The sequence below is a fragment of the Polyodon spathula genome, chromosome 1 (genome assembly GCF_017654505.1).
Source record: "Polyodon spathula isolate WHYD16114869_AA chromosome 1, ASM1765450v1, whole genome shotgun sequence".
NCBI lineage: Eukaryota > Metazoa > Chordata > Actinopteri > Acipenseriformes > Polyodontidae > Polyodon > Polyodon spathula.
In genome coordinates, this window is record NC_054534.1 from 92,586,372 (window position 1) to 92,606,416 (window position 20,045).

Genomic DNA, 20,045 nt, shown 5'->3' on the forward strand with positions numbered 1-20,045 from the left:
TTTACAGAAGTGGTTAGTTTTTTCTTTTGAAATAAAGTTAATGCAGTGTCCGTGTCGCTCAGACTCACTTTATGCTATCATTGGATAAAAAATTTTGAAGAACATTAGCTTATATTTTTTTATTTTTTTTTGCTGTATTATTATGAGTGCCATAGTCCGTGACTGTTCTTTATTGAAATAGTAAAAATCTTAGCAAAGCAGCTCTATCACATCCCTTATGATTTTCAGGCGATTGCAGGGTTTTCAAGCTTATTTTTCAACCTGCCGCAACACCAAATTCATTGAGGCAATTTGCACTTCTTTTTTTGGTGAAAGGAAAATAGAACTGGATTGTTACTAAACTAGTAACTAGTGAGGTTAATTTAACCTCAAAACTGCCTTAATCGTTTGTTTAATAGTTTTGACCCATTGACGTTTTAACAGTGAAAATTGTGTTTAAAAGGAAATGCTGTCCCCTGATGTTTCATTCTGTGCAGAAGGTATTAAGACCCCCTTGACTGCAGTTGTGCTCTGAAATTGTTTTAATATAGGCTTTACTGAAGGTCCACTTCACTTGCCTTCCATTGCTATTGTGCTTCCTTAGGACCTCTGTTACTGTGAATTAATACAGTTCTGGGCGGTTATCTTGTTGGTTTATGGCTGAGCTGTGTTTAGAAATCAGGGGCTTATGGTTCTCTCCCATTAGGGCATGATTCCTCCTTAGAACACCTTTTTGGTTTAAAGTAATACATCTTTCAAAAGAATAAAGATGAAGTGTTCTACAAGGTACTGTAAATCTAAAGAAAACTCAAAAAGGCTTTCCTAGTATAAAAATATGATAAGATATTAAAATGCATTATTTAAGCAGTACTCACGGAGTATTAGATTATGCATCAATCTGTTATATTGCTGCTTCTACCACAGGACCTTCATGTATGTTGGATGTGTAATCATGACAAGCTTATCCAACAGGGGAGATTTAAAAATAATACTGTGTGAGTAAAGTTATATATTATGCAGATGTTTTATATATACACACACACACACACACACACACACACACACACACACACTACATTAGCCTTTGCAATGGATTTCTTGTTGGTGATATTTTTTTAGTCCAGTAAGCTCCATGCTTTAGTCTATGAGTGACAGATCAGACTCATATAGAGCATAAAATGAAAGAAAACGAAAAACCTAGAGATGTTTATGGACATTACAGTGTTAGTGCTTGTGTATAAAGAAACTGTCCTTAACTGATGTCCTATTTTTTATTTTTTTTTTATTTGTATCCCCCCCCCTCCCCCTAGAAGATAGATGAGGAAAATGAGGCCAACTTGCTGGCAGCTCTTACTGAAACCCTGGACAGTATCCCAGTGGATGAGGACGGATTGCCTTCATTCGAAGCGCTGGCAGATGGGGACGTGACCAATGCCAGCGATCCCAGCCACACATTGACACCCGATGGCACCCCTCCAACCCCAGAGGCAGAAGAGCCGTCTCTAGTAAGAACCCTTCATACTGTTTAACAAGAATGGGACGATCAACTGGCTACCCGCTGCATGGGTATGATGTGGTCAAAATAAGGTTTGGGTTTTTTAGTTAGGTGATAAGAATCAAGAGGCAGTTGTAAAACTCAGCAGTCCGTTTTTGTTTAATCTTCTAGGTTTTTACTACGTGAAAGACATATGCTAGCTGAAATAAGGACATTGGTTGCAATGGTTGGTATGTGATTCTTTGTTCAATGAAGGTTCTTAATAATTTAATTGAACCCCTCAGGTTATTTGATACTGTATACCACCTTTAATCACTCACTTTAATGGCTGCTAATTGTGCAAGGTAATGTATTCTGCAATACAACACTTTTACTATTTGTCCTTCATCGCTAATATTGATGGTGTCTTATTTTGAGTTGGTGGGGGGAGAGGTTGCTGCTATAAATTGGTTTACAGTTATTATGGTAATGGAACAAAACTACAAGTTAGTATTACTGGTTTAAATAAAACATACCATAAAACATTACTTAATAATTAATAATAATAATAATAATAATAATAATAATAATAATAATAATAATAATAATAATAAAAAACTATTCAATTTGTGACAGGGGTAACATTTTTGCTAATTAGGGTTTAGGTGGCTTCATGAAATGTTTACTGTCACGTCTTGTCTTTGAAATTGAAATCTCGACGTACATTTCACAATTAAAGCAACAGCAATCTATCAAAATAAATCTCACTTTCTCACCAGTATATAGGTCTCCCGTATTAAGGTTGCCACAGCCCTCTATTTATATTTAAAGGAGTATAACAATAACATGTTCCATTTGTTTTAATTTTGAATATTGCACAGTTTTTTTTTTTGTTTTTGTTTTGTTTTTAAAAGCTTTGTTGTGTAAACTCAATTGTAAGTTGTCCTAAGCTACCCTACAGTATGCCAACCAATCCACACTGTTGTATGCTTCTGTTGTTATCAATTAAACATGACTGTCTGACAGCCAGTAAGAAGAATGGATTAACTGGCCCGGGCACTTTTTAGACCTCTGTGGGTTGATAAATTGGCATGCACTGTTGGAATGAAATATATCATTTATAAACATTGTTTTATTTTACTGTTAGATTGAGGCTTACATTTTAAGATGTTACGTTTTACATGCATTGATAGTTTTTCCTTTCTTTGTCTTTTCTGCAGTTGAAGAAGCTCCTGCTGGCACCAGCTAACTCCCAGCTCAGTTATAATCAATACGCAGGTGGCAACGCACAAAATCATGCACCTAATAATCATAGAATCAGACCAACCCCTGCTGTTGTCAAGGTAGCCACCTAATCTTTGCATTAAAGACTAATTCTGAGTAACACAATGATATATATATATATATATATATATATATATATATATATATATATATATATATATATATATATAATATATATTATCCTTTGTTTAATATCAAACTGAAGATAAGAAACTTGTAGAGAGCTGTCTCGCTGGAATAATTCAATTGTAATTCAAAAACAATAGCTTATGTAACTCTTCCAAGGGGAACATCTGGATAATTCTGTAATTAATGGGGGGGCCATCAGCGACATTAGTTTTATTATCCAAAGCACTTGCCAAACAATGCTTCATATTGTATGCATTGATCATTCAGAATTGAATCACTGAGCATTCTTGCTTTAAGGTCACGTTTCAAATCCGACCTGCCCATTACCTGTGCATGTTCTATATACCAACCTCTAGGGAGCTGTTATCAGAAGTGCATTCAGAAGTTATGCTTATGTGCTTCTCTTAGCTATTGTGGAGCTGTCAAGGCCTCTTAAACAGAATGTAAAAAAAAATAAAACAATAATCCTTTGAGTTTAAGTTTAACCCTTCGATCCACTTATGGGATTTCTTCTGCTATTTTTCCGGTTCAGACGGAAAATGCTTGGAACAGCAAGGCGAGGGCAGGCTGCCAACAGCAGCAGCAGGAAAAGCGGGTGAGACGCCCATGCACAGAGCTACTCAAGTACCTGACCGCCAGTGACGAGCCTGTACACACCAAACCTAGCGAACAGAAAAGCATCAGCAGTAAGGACAAAAGCAGCGCTTCCTCTTCTGCTTCTTCCTCCTCCTCCTCTTCCTCCTCCTCCTCCTCCTCCTCCTCAACCTCCACCAAAAAGAAGCTGCAGCTGCAGTCTCAGCAGCAGTCGCATCACCAGCAAGGTGAGAACAAGGCTGGTGGCGATTATAGTGTTGCCGGTGTGGGTGCTGGGAAGTGGAGATGTTACATTCGGGGGGCTGGCTCTGAGGCGCAATCTGAACCCAAAGCCCCTGCTCACGTCACCCATGACCATAGGAATGACCATGGCATGTCCCGCAACCAAAGGGAGCGCAGGCTATCTGGTGAAGAAGGATGGCCCCCAGGGCAGCAGCCTGTCCAGGACGCTGGGGTCCTGGCAGCCGCTAAGTTTATTAGGTACATGCATTCTTATTCTCGACCTCCTAGGGAAACGCATCCATCAACCAGGCATGGGAATTGTCATGAGGAGGGCCGCACTTCAGTTAGAAAGCATGTAAACAGGGATGAGTTTAAAACTGAGCTTAATCAGTTCCACGGCCACATTAGGGTGACCATAAAAAAAAGGGAGGAATCTGAGCATTCATTACTAAGGAAGCTGTTGAAGTCCAAGCGAGAAAGAAACGTTAGCAACCATAATGAAAATCATAGTGCCTCGTTTATCAAGCCAGAACGGGAAGTAGACAGCATCTCTTCTCAGGTGAGCTTTTACAGTATCCCTGCCAAAGGAAGCCTGCAGGTAGATGATAAACACCATACCAAGTGCAGTGAGAAAACAGAGAGGCGACAGTGCAGCACTAATAACAGGCAAGTCGAGCCAAAAACTACAGAGCCGATTTTGGACTTGCTTTGGGAAGAGTTAGGGGTAACATGCTGGGGCAATGAGACAGGGTCAGACAACCTGGAGCCTCCTTGGGAACTGCAATCCCAGGGCTATCTCCAGCAGGTCTGCTGCGGTAGTTATGATGATGGTGATGTCATGAGCAGCCCCGTACGACCTCAGCAGTTCTCAGTGCCCCCCCCAAGCCCCCTCCTTCCAGACCATATTATTTCACTACAAGACCGCACAACCTCCATCACACAGGAGCCCCACCTATTCAGGCAGTACCAAGATGACCAGGTCACCACACAGTTAGGTACAGTAATCACCTCTGCTGCATTCTTCGCCTCTTTTTTTTTTTCTTACTCTTACTTTAACCACTTTGGATAGATAGATCTAATTTGACCTTATACTAACATCTCCCTTGAGCAGTTTATTCAATTTTCTTAAAAATAAATAAATAAATAAATAAAGTTGGTTAAAGAGTTTGTCTAATACAGTACATTAGTTTCAGATTGTTTGGGAAAATACACGTTTTAAGGCCTGTGTACTGTATAGTACATTATGAAAAATGTTATTTCGCAAGCCAGTTTCTGTCAAGGCCATATGAAATGCAAGTTCTATTGTTGTAACATAAGTGTCCTTCTGTAATGACTGTGGGTGATGTAACTGAAAAGCATTCCTCAGCAGCAGTTAGATATAATCATAGCCTCTAGCAAATGCACAAGCTTCCCTGACTCTTTTTTCTTTTTTACCTTCTGTTGATTTTCTTTGCATACAAAACCACTTTGAATGGTTTCCATAGCGATCCATTAATTTATGTTGTTTGTATGTATGGGTTTCGTTTAATGACTTCAACTGGTCAGTAACAACATTTCTGAGATATGTATGTATGTATGTATGAATGTCATAACATTACCATGCCTTGTATGTAGCTGTTACAATTAAAATAAAGGATTATATTGCTGAAACTGAATTTATTATAAATAGATAGAGATGGACTGCTATTCCATTGTTATTTAAGTAAGTAATCCATGCCTGTTTTGTATTTTACAGCCAAACCAACCACCTTGCCACTTCCTTTGACCCCAGACTCTCCAAAGTAAGTGACAGAGTTCTTAAACATCTTTGAAAATCATGTGTCACGTTTTGTTTTCCATACATTTAATTTTTTAATTATTTTTTTTTATTTAAAAAGCAAAGATAATGAACGTAGCTAGCTAAAAATACAATTGTGTTTCAGTGACCACAAAGGATCTCCGTTTGAGAATAAAACCATTGAACGCACATTGAGTGTTGAGCTTTCTGGAACAGCAGGTAAGATAAACAAATGAACATAAGCATTATTTTTCCGATCTTTAATTATATATTTTCCTGCAGTCCTGTACTTCTATCGATGTATTTATTTGTTTTAAATGACCTTTCCAGCCAGTTTAATATGGCTTTGCCTTAGGCTGATTCCCATTCTATTAAGAATAATAAAACTGCATTTATTTAATAGTTCCTTAAGTGCACAGTTCATGGTAACATTAGGTACACTTTTTTACATGTTCTTATATGGAAATCGATCACTATTTATGGGATTTAAAAATGTTGTCTAACAAGGTGCTTTGTTGATGGTTTTTTTTTTTTTTTTTTTTTTCTGGATTTCTACATCTTTTGCACCTGGCGTCTGATATTATCTGCTATTGATCAGATAAGCACCCCTGCCAGTATATCAGGGACTATATCTTTTTAGGGAAATGCAAAGACCTTTTCTGACTGGTGCCTTCTGTAATGCCTTCTTGAATGTTTATTAATTACAAAGATGATGGGCCCGGCCTCTGTTTGCTCTAAAGATAAGGGCATGCAAACTTTATTCACTGTTTATACATTGAGATGTACTGGTTCAGTTCTGTCATTCAGCACTGTCTGGAACAAGAGTTTACATAACTGTGTTTTACACCGGGAAGGATTTCTTTAGTCTATGCCAACTTGTAAAGTACCTTCGTGGTAGTGTGTCCATTGCAGTAATGATATTCTTTTTTTCCTTCAATTTCTGAATTCCTGTTTTTAGTTCAGCTGTAATGCAGAAATGGAGCTTTGTGGTCAGCCATCTCAAACTTAAGTGTGTCATTTGGAACATGGTCTAGGGAAGTTCTTGTAGCAAAGTGAAACACACGGTTATGGGGAAAGATAGCGCTAGTTTTTTCATGATGGGCAGACTCGGTTACCAAACTGTTATGTGAAATGTGTGTTAATTGATTCATTTTGACATGCCTTACTTTCCACTGAATTCACCATTTGATTGTATAGTCTTAAATTGTCAGTGGTAGGTTCTACTCAAATTTGAAAAATCTATGCCCAGGGAACAAACATTTTCCTTCAAATTGAATTTTTCTTTCTGGGGCAAACAAACGCCTGTTCCCGGGAACAAAATAATTTTGTACATACTTTTTAGCAAGAATCGGGGTCAGTGTTTTAACCCAAATGGGAAACAGGAGAAACTGCATTGTTCAGCTTGATAGAACAGAATCTTGTATTGGCTGTGCCTGACTCGCCTGTGCAACTGGTTATTATTATTATCACACAAGGTTTAACTTCCTCCATCAATCACATTCCAGGACCGTGATGCATAGTATAGTACAATATTCTAGTTTGTTGTAGCAGAATAACATTACATCCCTATTTGTAATTGTTATTTTATCACTAATTTGACGAGGATATGTCCCGGCTCTGACCCTTATCCAAATGTATTTGGACTTCTTTTGTAGATTGTAGAGTGATCATTTTAAAATAGGTCTTAATTGCATTAGCAGCTTTATCATTGGTTCCCCTTTATAATACACATTTTAAAATACAAATAAAAGAGCATTACAATTGTTCTTCACAGTAGCTATTTAGGTCAGGATTAGTAGGTCACAAAAGACTGTTTTGATGATGTGAGTATTGAGATCTGCCACACATCGTTTATATCAGCCTTATGAACTATTTTTCTTAAACATAAAAATACAGTACTATTCCAGTCTTCTTAGCTACTAAAACATACATTACCTTGAGGAAAGTTGTAGTTTTAAAATGGCACTAGGCATAGTATGTGTTTTCCAACAATCTGTCGTGTAAAACAAAACAAAGGGGGGCTGTTTCTATGGCAATGAAACCAGGCAGAAGGCTGAGATAGAACCTTTTATTATTATTATTATTATTATTATTATTATTATTATTATTATTATTATTATTATTATTATATATTTAAGTAGGGCAGTCATTGTTATTAAAGATAGATAGAAGCTATACAAAATGAAGTGGCGTGACTGACTTGAAATGCCTTTGCTTAACAGACTTGGGGGTTTTGGCAAAAAAAAAAAAAAAAAGATTAATTAAGAACAACGGTGAGAAATAAGAACCAATTTTATTACGAAGCCAATTATTATCCATTATACTCTACCATCCCCTCCATATCTCTCTGTTTTTCTTTTGTTTGCCATAACATGAGCTTCTTTCAAACCAAATAGGAGTGCTCTACAGGCAAGATTATTGGGGTTATTTCATTAGCTACAACCCTTTTCAAAAAAGATTAAAGATTATATTCATGTGTACAAACCACTGATATGGAGTAAGTATCAAGTGTTTTCAACTTGTTAGTACGCAAGATCAGTGGTTCTCAAACTTTTTGAACCTCGTCCCCCTTGCTGTTGTTTGTGGTACTTGATGCAATCCCCCCCCAGCGACCCGAAGTGCCATACATATGTACAAGTACTTACAAATAAAATACAACTGCATTAGTACTGCATAGTAATCTGATAAACAACATACATTACCAGATGGCAGCGGATGTCATCAAAAAATCTGAAAGTTTAAAATGCACCGGTCAGATGCACAGCGCGATCTACAAACTTTGACATGCCTGAAGGTGTCAGCAGAAAGATTTATTTTAAATAATATATACTGAAATTTGGGCTGGCATGAAATTCGGCAAATTTGCTACCTTGGGGGATTTTGATGGTTTTTGAATTGGCATTTTTCACTTAGCACATTCACAAAGAGAAATGCCACACACTTTTGCATTTCTACTTTTAATTCCAAAAACATTCAAATACGAGTTTACTTAATTTACAGTGACTCATATAGCACCTAAAATGTCACTGCAGCAACTTGGTGAACAACAAAGAAGTCCTTCTAAAAATCAGTTACAGTATTTAGCGTTCTTATATGGCCCTTAATTTTAAGGTACCGGTAAATGTTTACGATAAGCAGTAGCTAGTTTTTAAAAACTTGGTGGAATGATCACAGTGTCATATAGTAATTGTAGTGTAGTATTGCCACTTGTGAAAACTTTAACATAAAGCCGAAGCACAAATGCTTTAATTTGTTTCGAAATAATTTCAAACTGGTTACTAGACTAGCAAGCACTGGTAAAATCGGAACTAATTTATTTTAAGGTTTTGATTTGTTTATGGACTTTGTGATACCTGCACGGTAGGTGCCTTCAGTAATAGTAGTATGTACAATGTTTCGACAATAACAATCAAGCATTTTGTTACAGACTTGCTTAGTGTAAAACAGAACAGTCCTACTACAATAGCAGGTGCAGTTTACACTGTCTCTGATCGTATCATCAATTCCAGATTTTTTAAATCCTATAATGGAAATGTTTTCAAGTAAATTGGGTTCATCGCTGCCATTCTCATATCCTGTTTGACATCTAACACATTCTTTCCCTCACCTAGCGCTTCTTTAACCTGTTCTCTATATGAATCTACCAGAGGGCAGGATCACTACGAGCACTGTATGCAACCCTCTGATTGGTGGAAGTTGGGATTGGCAATCCAATCAAAACTTCCAATAAAGCCGAAATAAATTCTTTGCCCATTATACAGTCTGTGCAGCCCCCCCCCCCCCCCCAGTTTGAGAAACACTCTTATAGATCACTCTAGCAAGCATCTAATGAAATGGTCCCCTTTTTTACGACGATATATGTGCTGTATCTGCAGATGGTGATTCAACAAAGAAGCATAAGTTCTTTGAAAGTATTTTGTTTTACTGATGGGGGGGTGGTTGGTAGTTTTTAGTGCACATTTCATTGCAGCAATCATAAATAAAGCTGTGACTGAGCTCTGCTGAAACATGAGCTGTGCATCCGACTGCTTGTGTTGGATTATTTTTCTGACACCAATTACATTCTCACTAATGGCAGCCATTTGTTGCTGTTTACAGCAGACCCTGCGCGAAAGAAAAACAGTAATAAAAAAGAAATAGCCTGAATTTCATTCCAGTAGAGGACTGCATTGCTGGTTGTTTGTGCAAGTGCATTAACAGTGCTATAAACTGCTACCTGTCAGCCTTTTGCACATAACAGCCATCTGTCTCCACATAAATCTGTCAGGAATAGCCAGGTTTCAGGAAAGCAAGAAATGCACAGTATGGATTGCATGGGGAATGAGAACAGGATCAGTAACAGCCACTAAGACTTCATTACATGTTTAATAACATTGACATTCTGGCTAATGCCTACTAATTCATATGGTTTATTGGCATGGTTACAAAAAGCACAACATAGCAAAAATCAAATGCCATTTTTCAAGTGTTACATTGCCTATATTTTCTTTAACAAAAGAAAATCAAACAGGACATTATTTTTTATTTTTCACAGTAGATTATTATAATGATAATGTGGGGAATAAGTATATTTCTGCAAGATGGACAGCTACAGTATTAAAAAAAAAAAACTATTAAAAATGTATCTGTTGGGAATCATTACTGTATGTTTAGAATTTTCATCGAAAACAAGTCCATGTGCCACCTTGGGACTAATTCCACTTGTCTTTATTAAGCAGTGTTGAAACTCCAAGTTAAAAGTTAAATTGTGAACAGACCAGATGTAATTACAGAAAGTTAGATTGTAGCATACTTTTTTTTTTTAATTACCATACTCATTGAGGTATTTTTATCTTAAAAATTGGGTTCAATATCCCTTGTTCCTTGCTTGGGGTGGTCTTCATCTTCATACGTATATCATATACAGTACAGGGATTTGTCAAGGTCAGAAATGTGTGTTGCAGCTCTACATTTGAGCAATATGCATTATTAAGTCACATAGAGCATTGCATTCATCTGTCACAGCTGCATTAATGCACGTGGCTCAGGATTAAATTGAGCTAATGTAAATATATGTAATCCAGTTTTTTGTAACAGCTTATGCCTCCACTGTCCAGTACAGAACAGAATATTTTTGTTTTTTTCCAGGTTTGACACCTCCCACCACTCCACCTCACAAAGTCAGCCAAGATAATCCTTTCAAGCCTTCAATGAAGCCCAAGTCATCACCATGCAGCTCTTCAGCCCCCCCATGCAAAATGCTACGCTACAGTGATTCTTCCACCTGTCCCCTGGCAATCAGCCCAGTAAAAAAGGGTCCAAAACAAACAGAACTGTACGCCCAGCTTAGCAAGGCATCCGCATTGCCTGGAGGACAGGAAGAGCGAAAGGGGAAACGTACCACCACGCGTTTATTTGGTGATCATGACTACTGCCAGTCCTTAAGCACAAAAGGGGGCGTTTCCCTTAATCGGTCACAGGAACCTCAGGATGACAGGCATCAGGAATGTAGAGACTCCCCATCCCCTGCTGCGCAACAGCGGAGTCATTTCTTGCCTGAACAGGACCAGCGGAACAGTAGGGAAGGGAGGCAACAACAACAGCAGCATCATGAAGGGAAGCAGGCTGACAACAGCCACTCGAACAGCAGGAAACCGCTTCGAGATCAAGAAATCCGGGCGGAACTTAACAAGCACTTTGGTCACCCCAAGCAAGCCATTTACAATGAGGAGGTGGAAAAGGCTGTCAGCCGCCAGGCAGAGAGGGACCCTGGAGATGAGTATTATTGTAAACTGTCTGGGTACGTCTGCCCAGGCCTCCCCTTGGAAGGGATTTTCGACGACAGTGAAGATGAGAGTGACAAGTTCCTGTACACCTGGGACGGGACCCATTCGGACCTCTTGTTTGTAGGCTCTCCTTCCTGCTCCCCTTCCAGCTGCTCCCCTTCACAGGGCTCAGTTTCTCCGCCCAAATCCCTCTTCTCCTCACAGCGTTTTCACTGGCCCAGGTCAACTTCCCGTTCCTGGTCTAGGTCTAGGTCCCACCGGCGACGGTCCTTCTCCCGATCTCCGTACTCCCGTTCAAAATCGAGGTCTCCATACAGCAGGTCCTCATCACGGTAAGAGGACATGAAATTACTTTCTGCTTGCCATCCATTACCATGTGCTGATCTGGGTCTGTGAATCCAACCAATAAGAGTTGTATACCGTGGCCCCAATCCAGCCCCTCCTTTTCAGATTATCCAGTATATGTTTTGCTTTTCATCTTAAACTTCTTCAGGATTAAGCACACTATTGAAAATATATATATTTTTTTTTTAAAAAAACCCAGAAAACTTGATACAAAGCTTTTACTGCATGTAATTGTGTCAGCCGGCTGAGCATAGTTTCAGCTACTGTCTTTGATGTAACAGCAGCAGTTTAAAACAAAAAACTATTGATTTCTTGGGTAGAATTAAAAAAAAAAAAAAAAAAAAAAAAAAAAACATTGTGTTTATAAGAAAATTCATACTGAGTTCTTGTCCCTCTGGGATTGTATATTTGATTATTGTCACATATTATTTTACTTTTTACATTACCTACTTAACTATCACATACCCTTGTTCACTGCCTTTCTGTAGATAGTGTTACTGTGTCATTTTAAGTGACTGTGTGCTTGCTTTTGCTAAAAAAAAAAAACTCTGAGCATCTTCAAAATTATATGTTTCTACCCTGTGGAAGCTGCATGCTATTTGAGATTTCTCCCCAGACCTGTGTAGCTTTCTCTCAGTATTTGAGCAACTGTCACTTACCTAATCGGTGCCTGGCCTTAGTATCTTTGGAGACTAAAGACAGATCAGTGATGACATTATTACAATGCCTATGGAGTTCTGGACATTGTCACTTTCAAATATACATCAGTGAAGACTGAAAGACAAGTGAGTGTATATCAGTGTTATTTTGGATACCATGAAAAAAGCTTGCCATTTATAAAGTGTCCGAAATGACAAATGACACATTTAGTTACCTCAGAAATATAATTTGTTGTGGCTGATGTCATTTGACAACACATGGCTTTAAAACAATCAGTGGCATCCTAGAAACCTCAGCTACTGGCACAGAAACATGAAAGCCAAACTACACCGCACTTCTTAGACGTGCATCCTCTATTTTTTCAGGTCTCGCCACAACAACGATTCAAGCCACAGTAGATCCAGATCCCACAAAAGTCCACATTCACATTCAAGATCCCGATCTAGGTCCCCCTACAACCGGAGACCCAGGTAACGTCAGACTAGTGGATCCTTGATATCAGTTATCAGTACTGTTACCATATGGTAACTGTTCATTTAGCAATTAAGTTAACTGGGCCAATGCTTATTATGTTATTGGAAAGTGATAAACAAATTCCCCACTGCAGCTAACCTTTACATTATGTGTGACACTAGGCAATTTATAACTGCACTGCACTAGTTAAGCTAGCTGGAAAGCTTTGAAGAATGTTTACTTGTTAAAAACAACAGCAAAGACATGTTGTTTTTCTATAATGAAACTAATAACAGAGAAATAATAATTGTTTGATTTATTTAAAAGGAAAAAAAGGACAATAAATCCTACCAATTCCTGGGCCACTGCTGGTTTTTGACAGCCACAGTGGTTGTTGGTGTTGTCCCCCTTTCCCCGTCCCACCCCCCCATCCCTCCGTCCTCTCCCTGTTGGAAACACTGTCGTGGTGATGCGTAGAACACATCTTAAGTGGGGCTAAGTGGAATTACACAGGATTAAAGAGCGGAAATGTAATTAAATAGACGATTTGTTTTTATGAGATTTACTTCCAACGTTTGTAAGTAGGCTTTAGTGTCGCCATGCTGATGGGGTTCTTAAATCAAAGTGAAAATTACAAGAAATAAATGGCACCTTTTAACTTAACTTTTCATTATGTGAAACAGTTCCAGTAGTATTTAACAGACCTTGTAATTACAAACTTGGAACAGACTTCTGATCCACTGATGCTGAACCCCCCCCCCCCCCCCCCCCCCCCCCCCCCCCCCCCCAGGTATGCATGACAGCTACGAGGAATACCAGCACGAGAGGCTAAAGAGGGAGGAATATAGACGGGATTATGAAAAACGGGAATACGAAAGAGCGAAACAGAGAGAGAGACAGAGGCAAAAAGCAATTGTAAGTATTACTGAATGTTAAATAAATGGTTTGGAACAGTATATGTCTTGTAAAATGATGGAGGAGCTATTGTCCCTTTCAAATTCACACAAATTTGATTTTTTTATTATTAATACTCTAGTGTAATGTGTGTCCTTGGAAATTGTTACCTCTGCTGACCTTGCCCAGTGAAGCCAACAAGTGACTAGCTGACTCAAAACATTAGCTCAAATTGGGTTAAATTAGCAAGAGAAATGACAAAAAAAAGATTTACAGTAATTACTTGAAAATCATCACTATACATCTTAAAGAGGACCTTTAGCATGGCCTCTCATTTTATACTTTAAATGGCACCTTCAATCCTGTTCAGATCCGGTTAGAATCGGATTCAGGAATCTGTTCATGTAAACTGCGTTATGAGATATGAGAATCCCTTAGATGTTAAAAACAGTCCAGCACGTCACTGGTGTGTTATGTCATCTAAAGGTACGGGGGTCCAGGAAAATTACTAACCGCAATCTCATTGTCTGTAGTAATAACATTGTTCAAACAGCAAGAAGCAAAAACATGTAAGTCCATATGAAGCACACTCAGTATACCAACTGAGTATACGGTACAGTTTGCCATGTACAGTAAAAACCAGTGTATAAGTCACACCGGTGTATAAGTTACCCCTCCCCCCCATCCCTTTGAGACAACAATTTCAGGAAAAAGCCTATAGGTCACACCAGTGTATAAGTCACTCCCCCCTTTTTAGGACTCTCTAAAAATACCTAGAAAATAGACTCATACAAAGGTTTTTACAGTAACTGCTGTGTCTCCCCGATTACCTGATCTAATTGCGTTTAGTTGAAGCTACAGTAAGTAATGTGCTCATTGTCATTACACAGCAGTTAGTAGAAAAAGAAGGTAGTTTTTTGTCTGTTCTGGTTTGCATGTCTGTTGTTTGTGCCCACAGCATCTTGTTTTTACAAATGATGCATGTTTTTTTTTTTTTTTTTTTTTTTTTTTTTGTGGTTGAGGTTGTATTTGTTTTCATTACCATTTTCTGTGGTATTGTCATCATTCTGTAAGCGCCCCATAACGCTGACTTTTGACAAGATAGGAATCAGCCACCCATTACTGCTGTGCAAGACAGCCTCAGCAAAGACAGTTTCTGATAGGCCTTTGCTTTTATCTCTAAGGGGTGAGGGAACATCATATTTTACTGCACAGCTTCTAAGAATGAAGTGATTAAATTCCTTTGAGCTGTATTTCCAAATAGCTACATATCTCAGAATGATCCACAACAGCACCTTTTTTTTTTTTTTTTACACTGAAATTGTTAATCTTGCAGTTGTCTCTCTTGAAACAAGAAGGCAGTCAGCAGCCAGGCTAAATTAAACAGGTGCAGGATGTGATGTCCTGCCTTCCCAACAAAAATTTTAGAAACCCAGAACAACATAGGAAAAAAAAATATTCAATAAAGTTAGATCTGCTTTCTTAAGGGGTGGGGTTTCATCATTTCAAATATTTTATTGCAAGATTATGCAGGCTCTCCCTTTCTGTACCGGTGATGTTGTGGTGATACTTGTGATGCTTGTTAAAAGACCTCTCTTTTGTAATTCCCATTTGCTATTTCTTTAATCAGGAAGAGCGCCGTGTTGTGTACGTGGGCAGACTCAGGTCTGACATAACCCGGACGGAGCTGAAGCGCCGCTTTGAAGTTTTTGGCGAAATCGAAGAGTGTACAGTAAATCTGAGAGATGACGGGTAAGACTGGGGGGGATAACAATTATTCTGATGTTAAGAAGTAAAAGGAATTAACCAAAGTAGTTTTTGTATTCTCCTTGTCGGCTGGAAATTAACCTAAGAAGGATGCTTTTGTTCACAGAGCCAGGGCTTCACTGGCTGCCACGTGAGGCAGTGTTAACAGTGGAAGCTGCAAAAAAACAAAACAGAATCAACATTTCTTCTTGTAGAAGAGGCAGCCCTGTGGTTTAAATATTATTCAAAATATATGCTTTTAAAAAGAAGGTTACTGGACTACATTATCAAAGCTCTGTACTCCGAATTACAATTAATTTAGTTTGTGAATCGCCTAACAGCTTTACAAAAGTTTAACTCTGTGCAAGTGTAGTTGTGTATAGTAACAGCATAGTGAAAGCATATTAAAACACATTAATCTTGTAACTATGGTAAAGCACAGTAAAGACAGTGGCTGACCATGATAAAGTGCATTAAAGGCATTGTAAAAGCATGGGGAACTCAAAAATACAATGCAAATATAATTTTATTTCATAATGTGAGAATCCAGACAATTGTACTAGATATTACCATTCAGGACACTGTACCTGCATAACACTTAAATATTAAATTGACTTTTTTTGTCTTTATTTTCAGGGACAATTTTGGTTTCATCACCTACCGCTATACTTGTGATGCCTTCGCTGCCCTTGAAAATGGACACACCTTACGCAGGTCAAATGAACCTCAGTTTGAGTTGTGCTTTGGGGGACGCAAGCAGTTCTGCAAATCAAATTATACAGACTTAGGTAAGAATCATTACTGTATTAATTTATATAATAGGTTTGCTTAACAGTAATAATGAATATTGGATGAGGAATGATGTACTTGTATAAATGTCTCTGCTCAGTTCCTAGACCAGAGTAGGATGGGAAGAAGTCTTCTTACTTCGTTCGTGAATGTTCTTATTATGTACAAAAGAGTACTTTGCACATTGGTGTGAGAGGTGGGAAAGAACTGTTGTCCTGAGACATAAAAATCAACATGATGGAAAGAGACCACAGACAAAATGTTCTTGTGTACATGCAGCCTTGATTTGTGAATGGATTCTTACATACATTTCCTGATATCTCTCTCTCTCTCTCTCTCTCTCTCTCTCTCTCTCTCTCTCTCTCTCTCTCTCTCTCTCTCTCTCTCTCATTTTTCTTATTTTACTCTAAATATTTTATGAGAGGGTAACAGTGTTGCTTAGATGTTAGAGATGAGTACCAGGACTGTAAGCCAGGATGTCATTGTGGCAAATCCAATATCAGTATTTTTTGTGAGCTTTAGCCTCCCTTCCGTTGCTGTGTTGTTACTACTTTAAGTAAGCCCACTGCAGTGTACACCTCTCTTTTGTTACCAGTTTTACTGTGTATCTTCCCCCAAAACGATGTTCAGCAGAGCACAAGGCTCTGTAGCAGCCGTATATATACATTTCTTTGTTTCCCTTCCCTAAATAGCCAAACAAGGCGATCCAACTTTGCTACACACATAAAGGTGACACTCAAGGATCAGAATGAATATGGCGTAGTTCAGTGCACGGCCTGTACACTAAATAATTTAGTGAGTTGGCAAAATGGAATCTCTTCATACATAACGCCAGTGATGAAAACATCAAAAATGGGAAGTCATTTGTTCCAACACTATTCACAATGAGTTCATTAAAAAGAGGACAGGAAAGACTATTTGCAGTGCTGACAGCTATTGTTTAATGCGGTGAAGAGGGAGAACGTTATCCTGGGGCTTTGAAGGACAGTGTCTTGTTTTTTTAGCGATGAGGTCATTAAATGTTATTCATTAAACTATAGATGAGCTGAAGATGCAATGGTTACTTGTAAGAGAAACCATTAATTATCAATCCATATTTTGTTTGGCTTAGGAAATAGAGACATTAAATAGAGACACACAAATACCTTCAAGTAATCTTCCGGTGGTTTGTTTTTTTAATTCAAAAGGAGTTGTGGCTGAAAGCAATGTGGTTATCTAAAGTTTTCTAGAGGTTATCACTTGTCATCTGTAAAGCAGACATCCAGAAGGTACTGTACATAGTTCAAAGTACGGGTAGTTGTGGCAGTAACTGAAGGAGACATACTATACACTATAGCCAGATTGTGATATGATAGTGCTACTTGGAAGTCAGGAAGGGCAACATATCAATAACTGTGCTCTCATCTTTCGGAGCTTATCCAATATGAAAACTGGGCTTGTAGTTTGGGGTTAGAAGGTTACTCAGCAAGGCAAGCATGTGTAAAAGTATATTAATATGCATTATGTTGGAGTACTGTGATGTTGCTCTTTATTATCAATACAGTAAAATGCTATTGGTCAAGTCTGACTACAATTCTACTGTTGCACTCTTCATTTTGCTCCGTGGCTGAGACCACACAGACTGTCCTTCTTTATGCTTTCAGTACAATACCTGGTACTTTATTTTGAGTTCTGCGTGCAGGTATTTCATCCTTCACAGAGCGCAGCGTGACACCCTCGGCCATTGTCTCAGATCTCTCGCATATGCCAAGGCCTTTCCATTTCTCATGCTTTCTAAGTGTGCTTTTGCCTGCTTGGCACCCCATTTGTGGGAACATCTGCTCAAGAAGATAAGACAGTGTTATTTATTATCAGCATTCAAATCAAAATGGATGGTTCACATTTCACAATTTGTCATGTGTTTTTTATATATATATATATATATATATATATATATATATATATATATATATATATATATATATATATATATATATATATATATATATAAACAGTGTTTTCTGTTTTCAAAAGGAACAATCTGTGCAGTTTTGAATCATTTAAAATATGTATCTAATGCACAATGCAGAAGTACAAAACAATAACAATAATTATAATGATAAAAATGAAATGCCATACACCATTTGCAATCCTTTCTTGCTTAGTTCCTGGTTGTGTTACCTAGCAAATATATCCCAGTCTCCACAGTTTAGATCCAACTAAATCAGACCCATTGTTATAGGTAAATTAATATATTAATAATACCTTTCCTTAACCAATGCTAAGACCTAGTTAAACAAACAATTTCAGTTTACAAAGTGTTAAGGAAATTAACTAGATTCTACTGTACTTCATGCAATAAAGAGTGGGATATGATATGTTTGCTGAGGCATGGTTACTGTACAGTGGTGCATTAAGGTCAAGAAAAATAAAACCATTATGACTAATAAAAAAAAGAAATCCATGTCAATCAGTCCCTAAATGTCTGTAACCTGTACAGAAAACAAAAACCTTACTTCAAGGTAAAATTAATAATAAAAAAAGGTCCAAGTTTTATGACTAGAACACTTTCGCATTTACTTTGCATTAGAACAAAAAATATTAGTGAGTCATTGATGTACTGTATGGTTATTTGAGCTTGTTGGGCTGAACATTTGCTATTTTATTTTTAGATTCCCATTCTGATGACTTTGACCCAGCTTCCACTAAAAGCAAGTATGACTCCTTGGATTTTGACAGCTTGCTGAAGGAAGCACAGCGTAGCCTGCGTAGGTAACAAGCACCTAACATGCCATTGACAGAGGGATTCGTAATGCCTCATGGAGGCTCTGTAATTCAACAATGAGACACTATCAGAAGTCTGACACTATGTGTGGAAAAAATAAATAAATAAAGAAATAAATAAAGTTTACATGAACATAGCTATTGAAGAACCGAGAAGAAAGTATCGAACCAACAAACCTTCCTATCTGAATAGAGATCACAGTGCTTTGGAACATGAAAGATGTGGACTGAAGACCTTCCATGTTCTACAAACAAACAGCTTTTTTGACTGGTGAAAATGTGCAGCTTTTCGGGTTTTTTTTTTTTTTTGTTTTGTTTTTCCTGATGTTTGGATGTGTTGGATGTGGTGTTACATTATTAATAAGAGTTGGGAATACATAACTGGGGTGTTTCAGATATCTGTATTGACTACATTGTGCAAAAGTGTAGATACATATTTACAGATGTTAATTGGATTTTTTTTTATTTTGTGTGCATATCTGACAAAGTTCTTTATTTGTTACAGCTATGCACTGTAAAATGCAGCCTTCTTTTCAATGATGCTGTCATTTTCTTAATCAAGAATGTTCAACTGTAGTTATTATGATGATAATGATGACGATGGTGACCTGAGACACTTATTCTACCCAAACATGTTTAGAGAAATACAGATGTTCTGATATGATTGTATAAATATGCGTGTGTGGATCTGGGGAGCACATGAACTTCTTATTTTATTTCATATGTGAAGGCTGTTGTTACCAATATCTGCTGGAGTTTATGTACGTGTTTTCTCTGTTGCATAGTCAATATGTTTCACCACTTATTGTAAAATACATTTATTTTTATCTATGAGTTTTTTTTCCATGATTTGTATGTGAAGCTTCAAGAGGTTAAAAAGTAAAATGTTTTTATTTTATTATTGTATACCTTAATTCAGCTTTTTCTGAATCAACTCTCTTAGGGATATATATATATATATATATATATATATATATAATATATATTATATATATATATATATATATATATATATATATATCAGCTTGGACCTGTAACATATTCAGTGATCTTTAAAATTTTTTTTCCAAAAAAAGGTGCCGTAACGGGAGATGACACGTATGTATACGGTTGTTGGTTATCTTTTTTTTTTTTTTTCTCAGCCCTATTTATCAATATTTATTTTTACAAA

The 20,045-nt window shown here is 37.5% G+C and overlaps 1 protein-coding gene across 5 annotated transcripts in view; it reads left to right on the plus strand.

Annotated features, from left to right (window-relative positions):
- Positions 1-19,806, plus strand: part of LOC121324292 (peroxisome proliferator-activated receptor gamma coactivator 1-alpha-like) — a 123,069-nt gene extending 103,263 nt beyond the window's left edge. For 2 of the 5 annotated variants that reach the window (XM_041266005.1, XM_041266018.1), the window contains exons 3-13: positions 1,290-1,484; positions 2,674-2,796; positions 3,399-3,687; positions 5,418-5,463; positions 5,605-5,678; positions 10,587-11,556; positions 12,595-12,701; positions 13,479-13,597; positions 15,207-15,328; positions 15,959-16,110; positions 18,763-19,806. In XM_041266005.1, the coding sequence (XP_041121939.1) occupies positions 1,290-1,484; positions 2,674-2,796; positions 3,399-3,687; positions 5,418-5,463; positions 5,605-5,678; positions 10,587-11,556; positions 12,595-12,701; positions 13,479-13,597; positions 15,207-15,328; positions 15,959-16,110; positions 18,763-18,866 (2,301 nt within the window). In that variant the 3' untranslated portion in view covers positions 18,867-19,806. The remainder of the gene's footprint in view (positions 1-1,289; positions 1,485-2,673; positions 2,797-3,398; positions 3,688-5,417; positions 5,464-5,604; positions 5,679-10,586; positions 11,557-12,594; positions 12,702-13,478; positions 13,598-15,206; positions 15,329-15,958; positions 16,111-18,762) is intronic. The other 3 variants (XM_041266012.1, XM_041266027.1, XM_041266038.1) reach the window with 2 other exon arrangements.
- Positions 19,807-20,045: the final 239 nt, after the last annotated feature.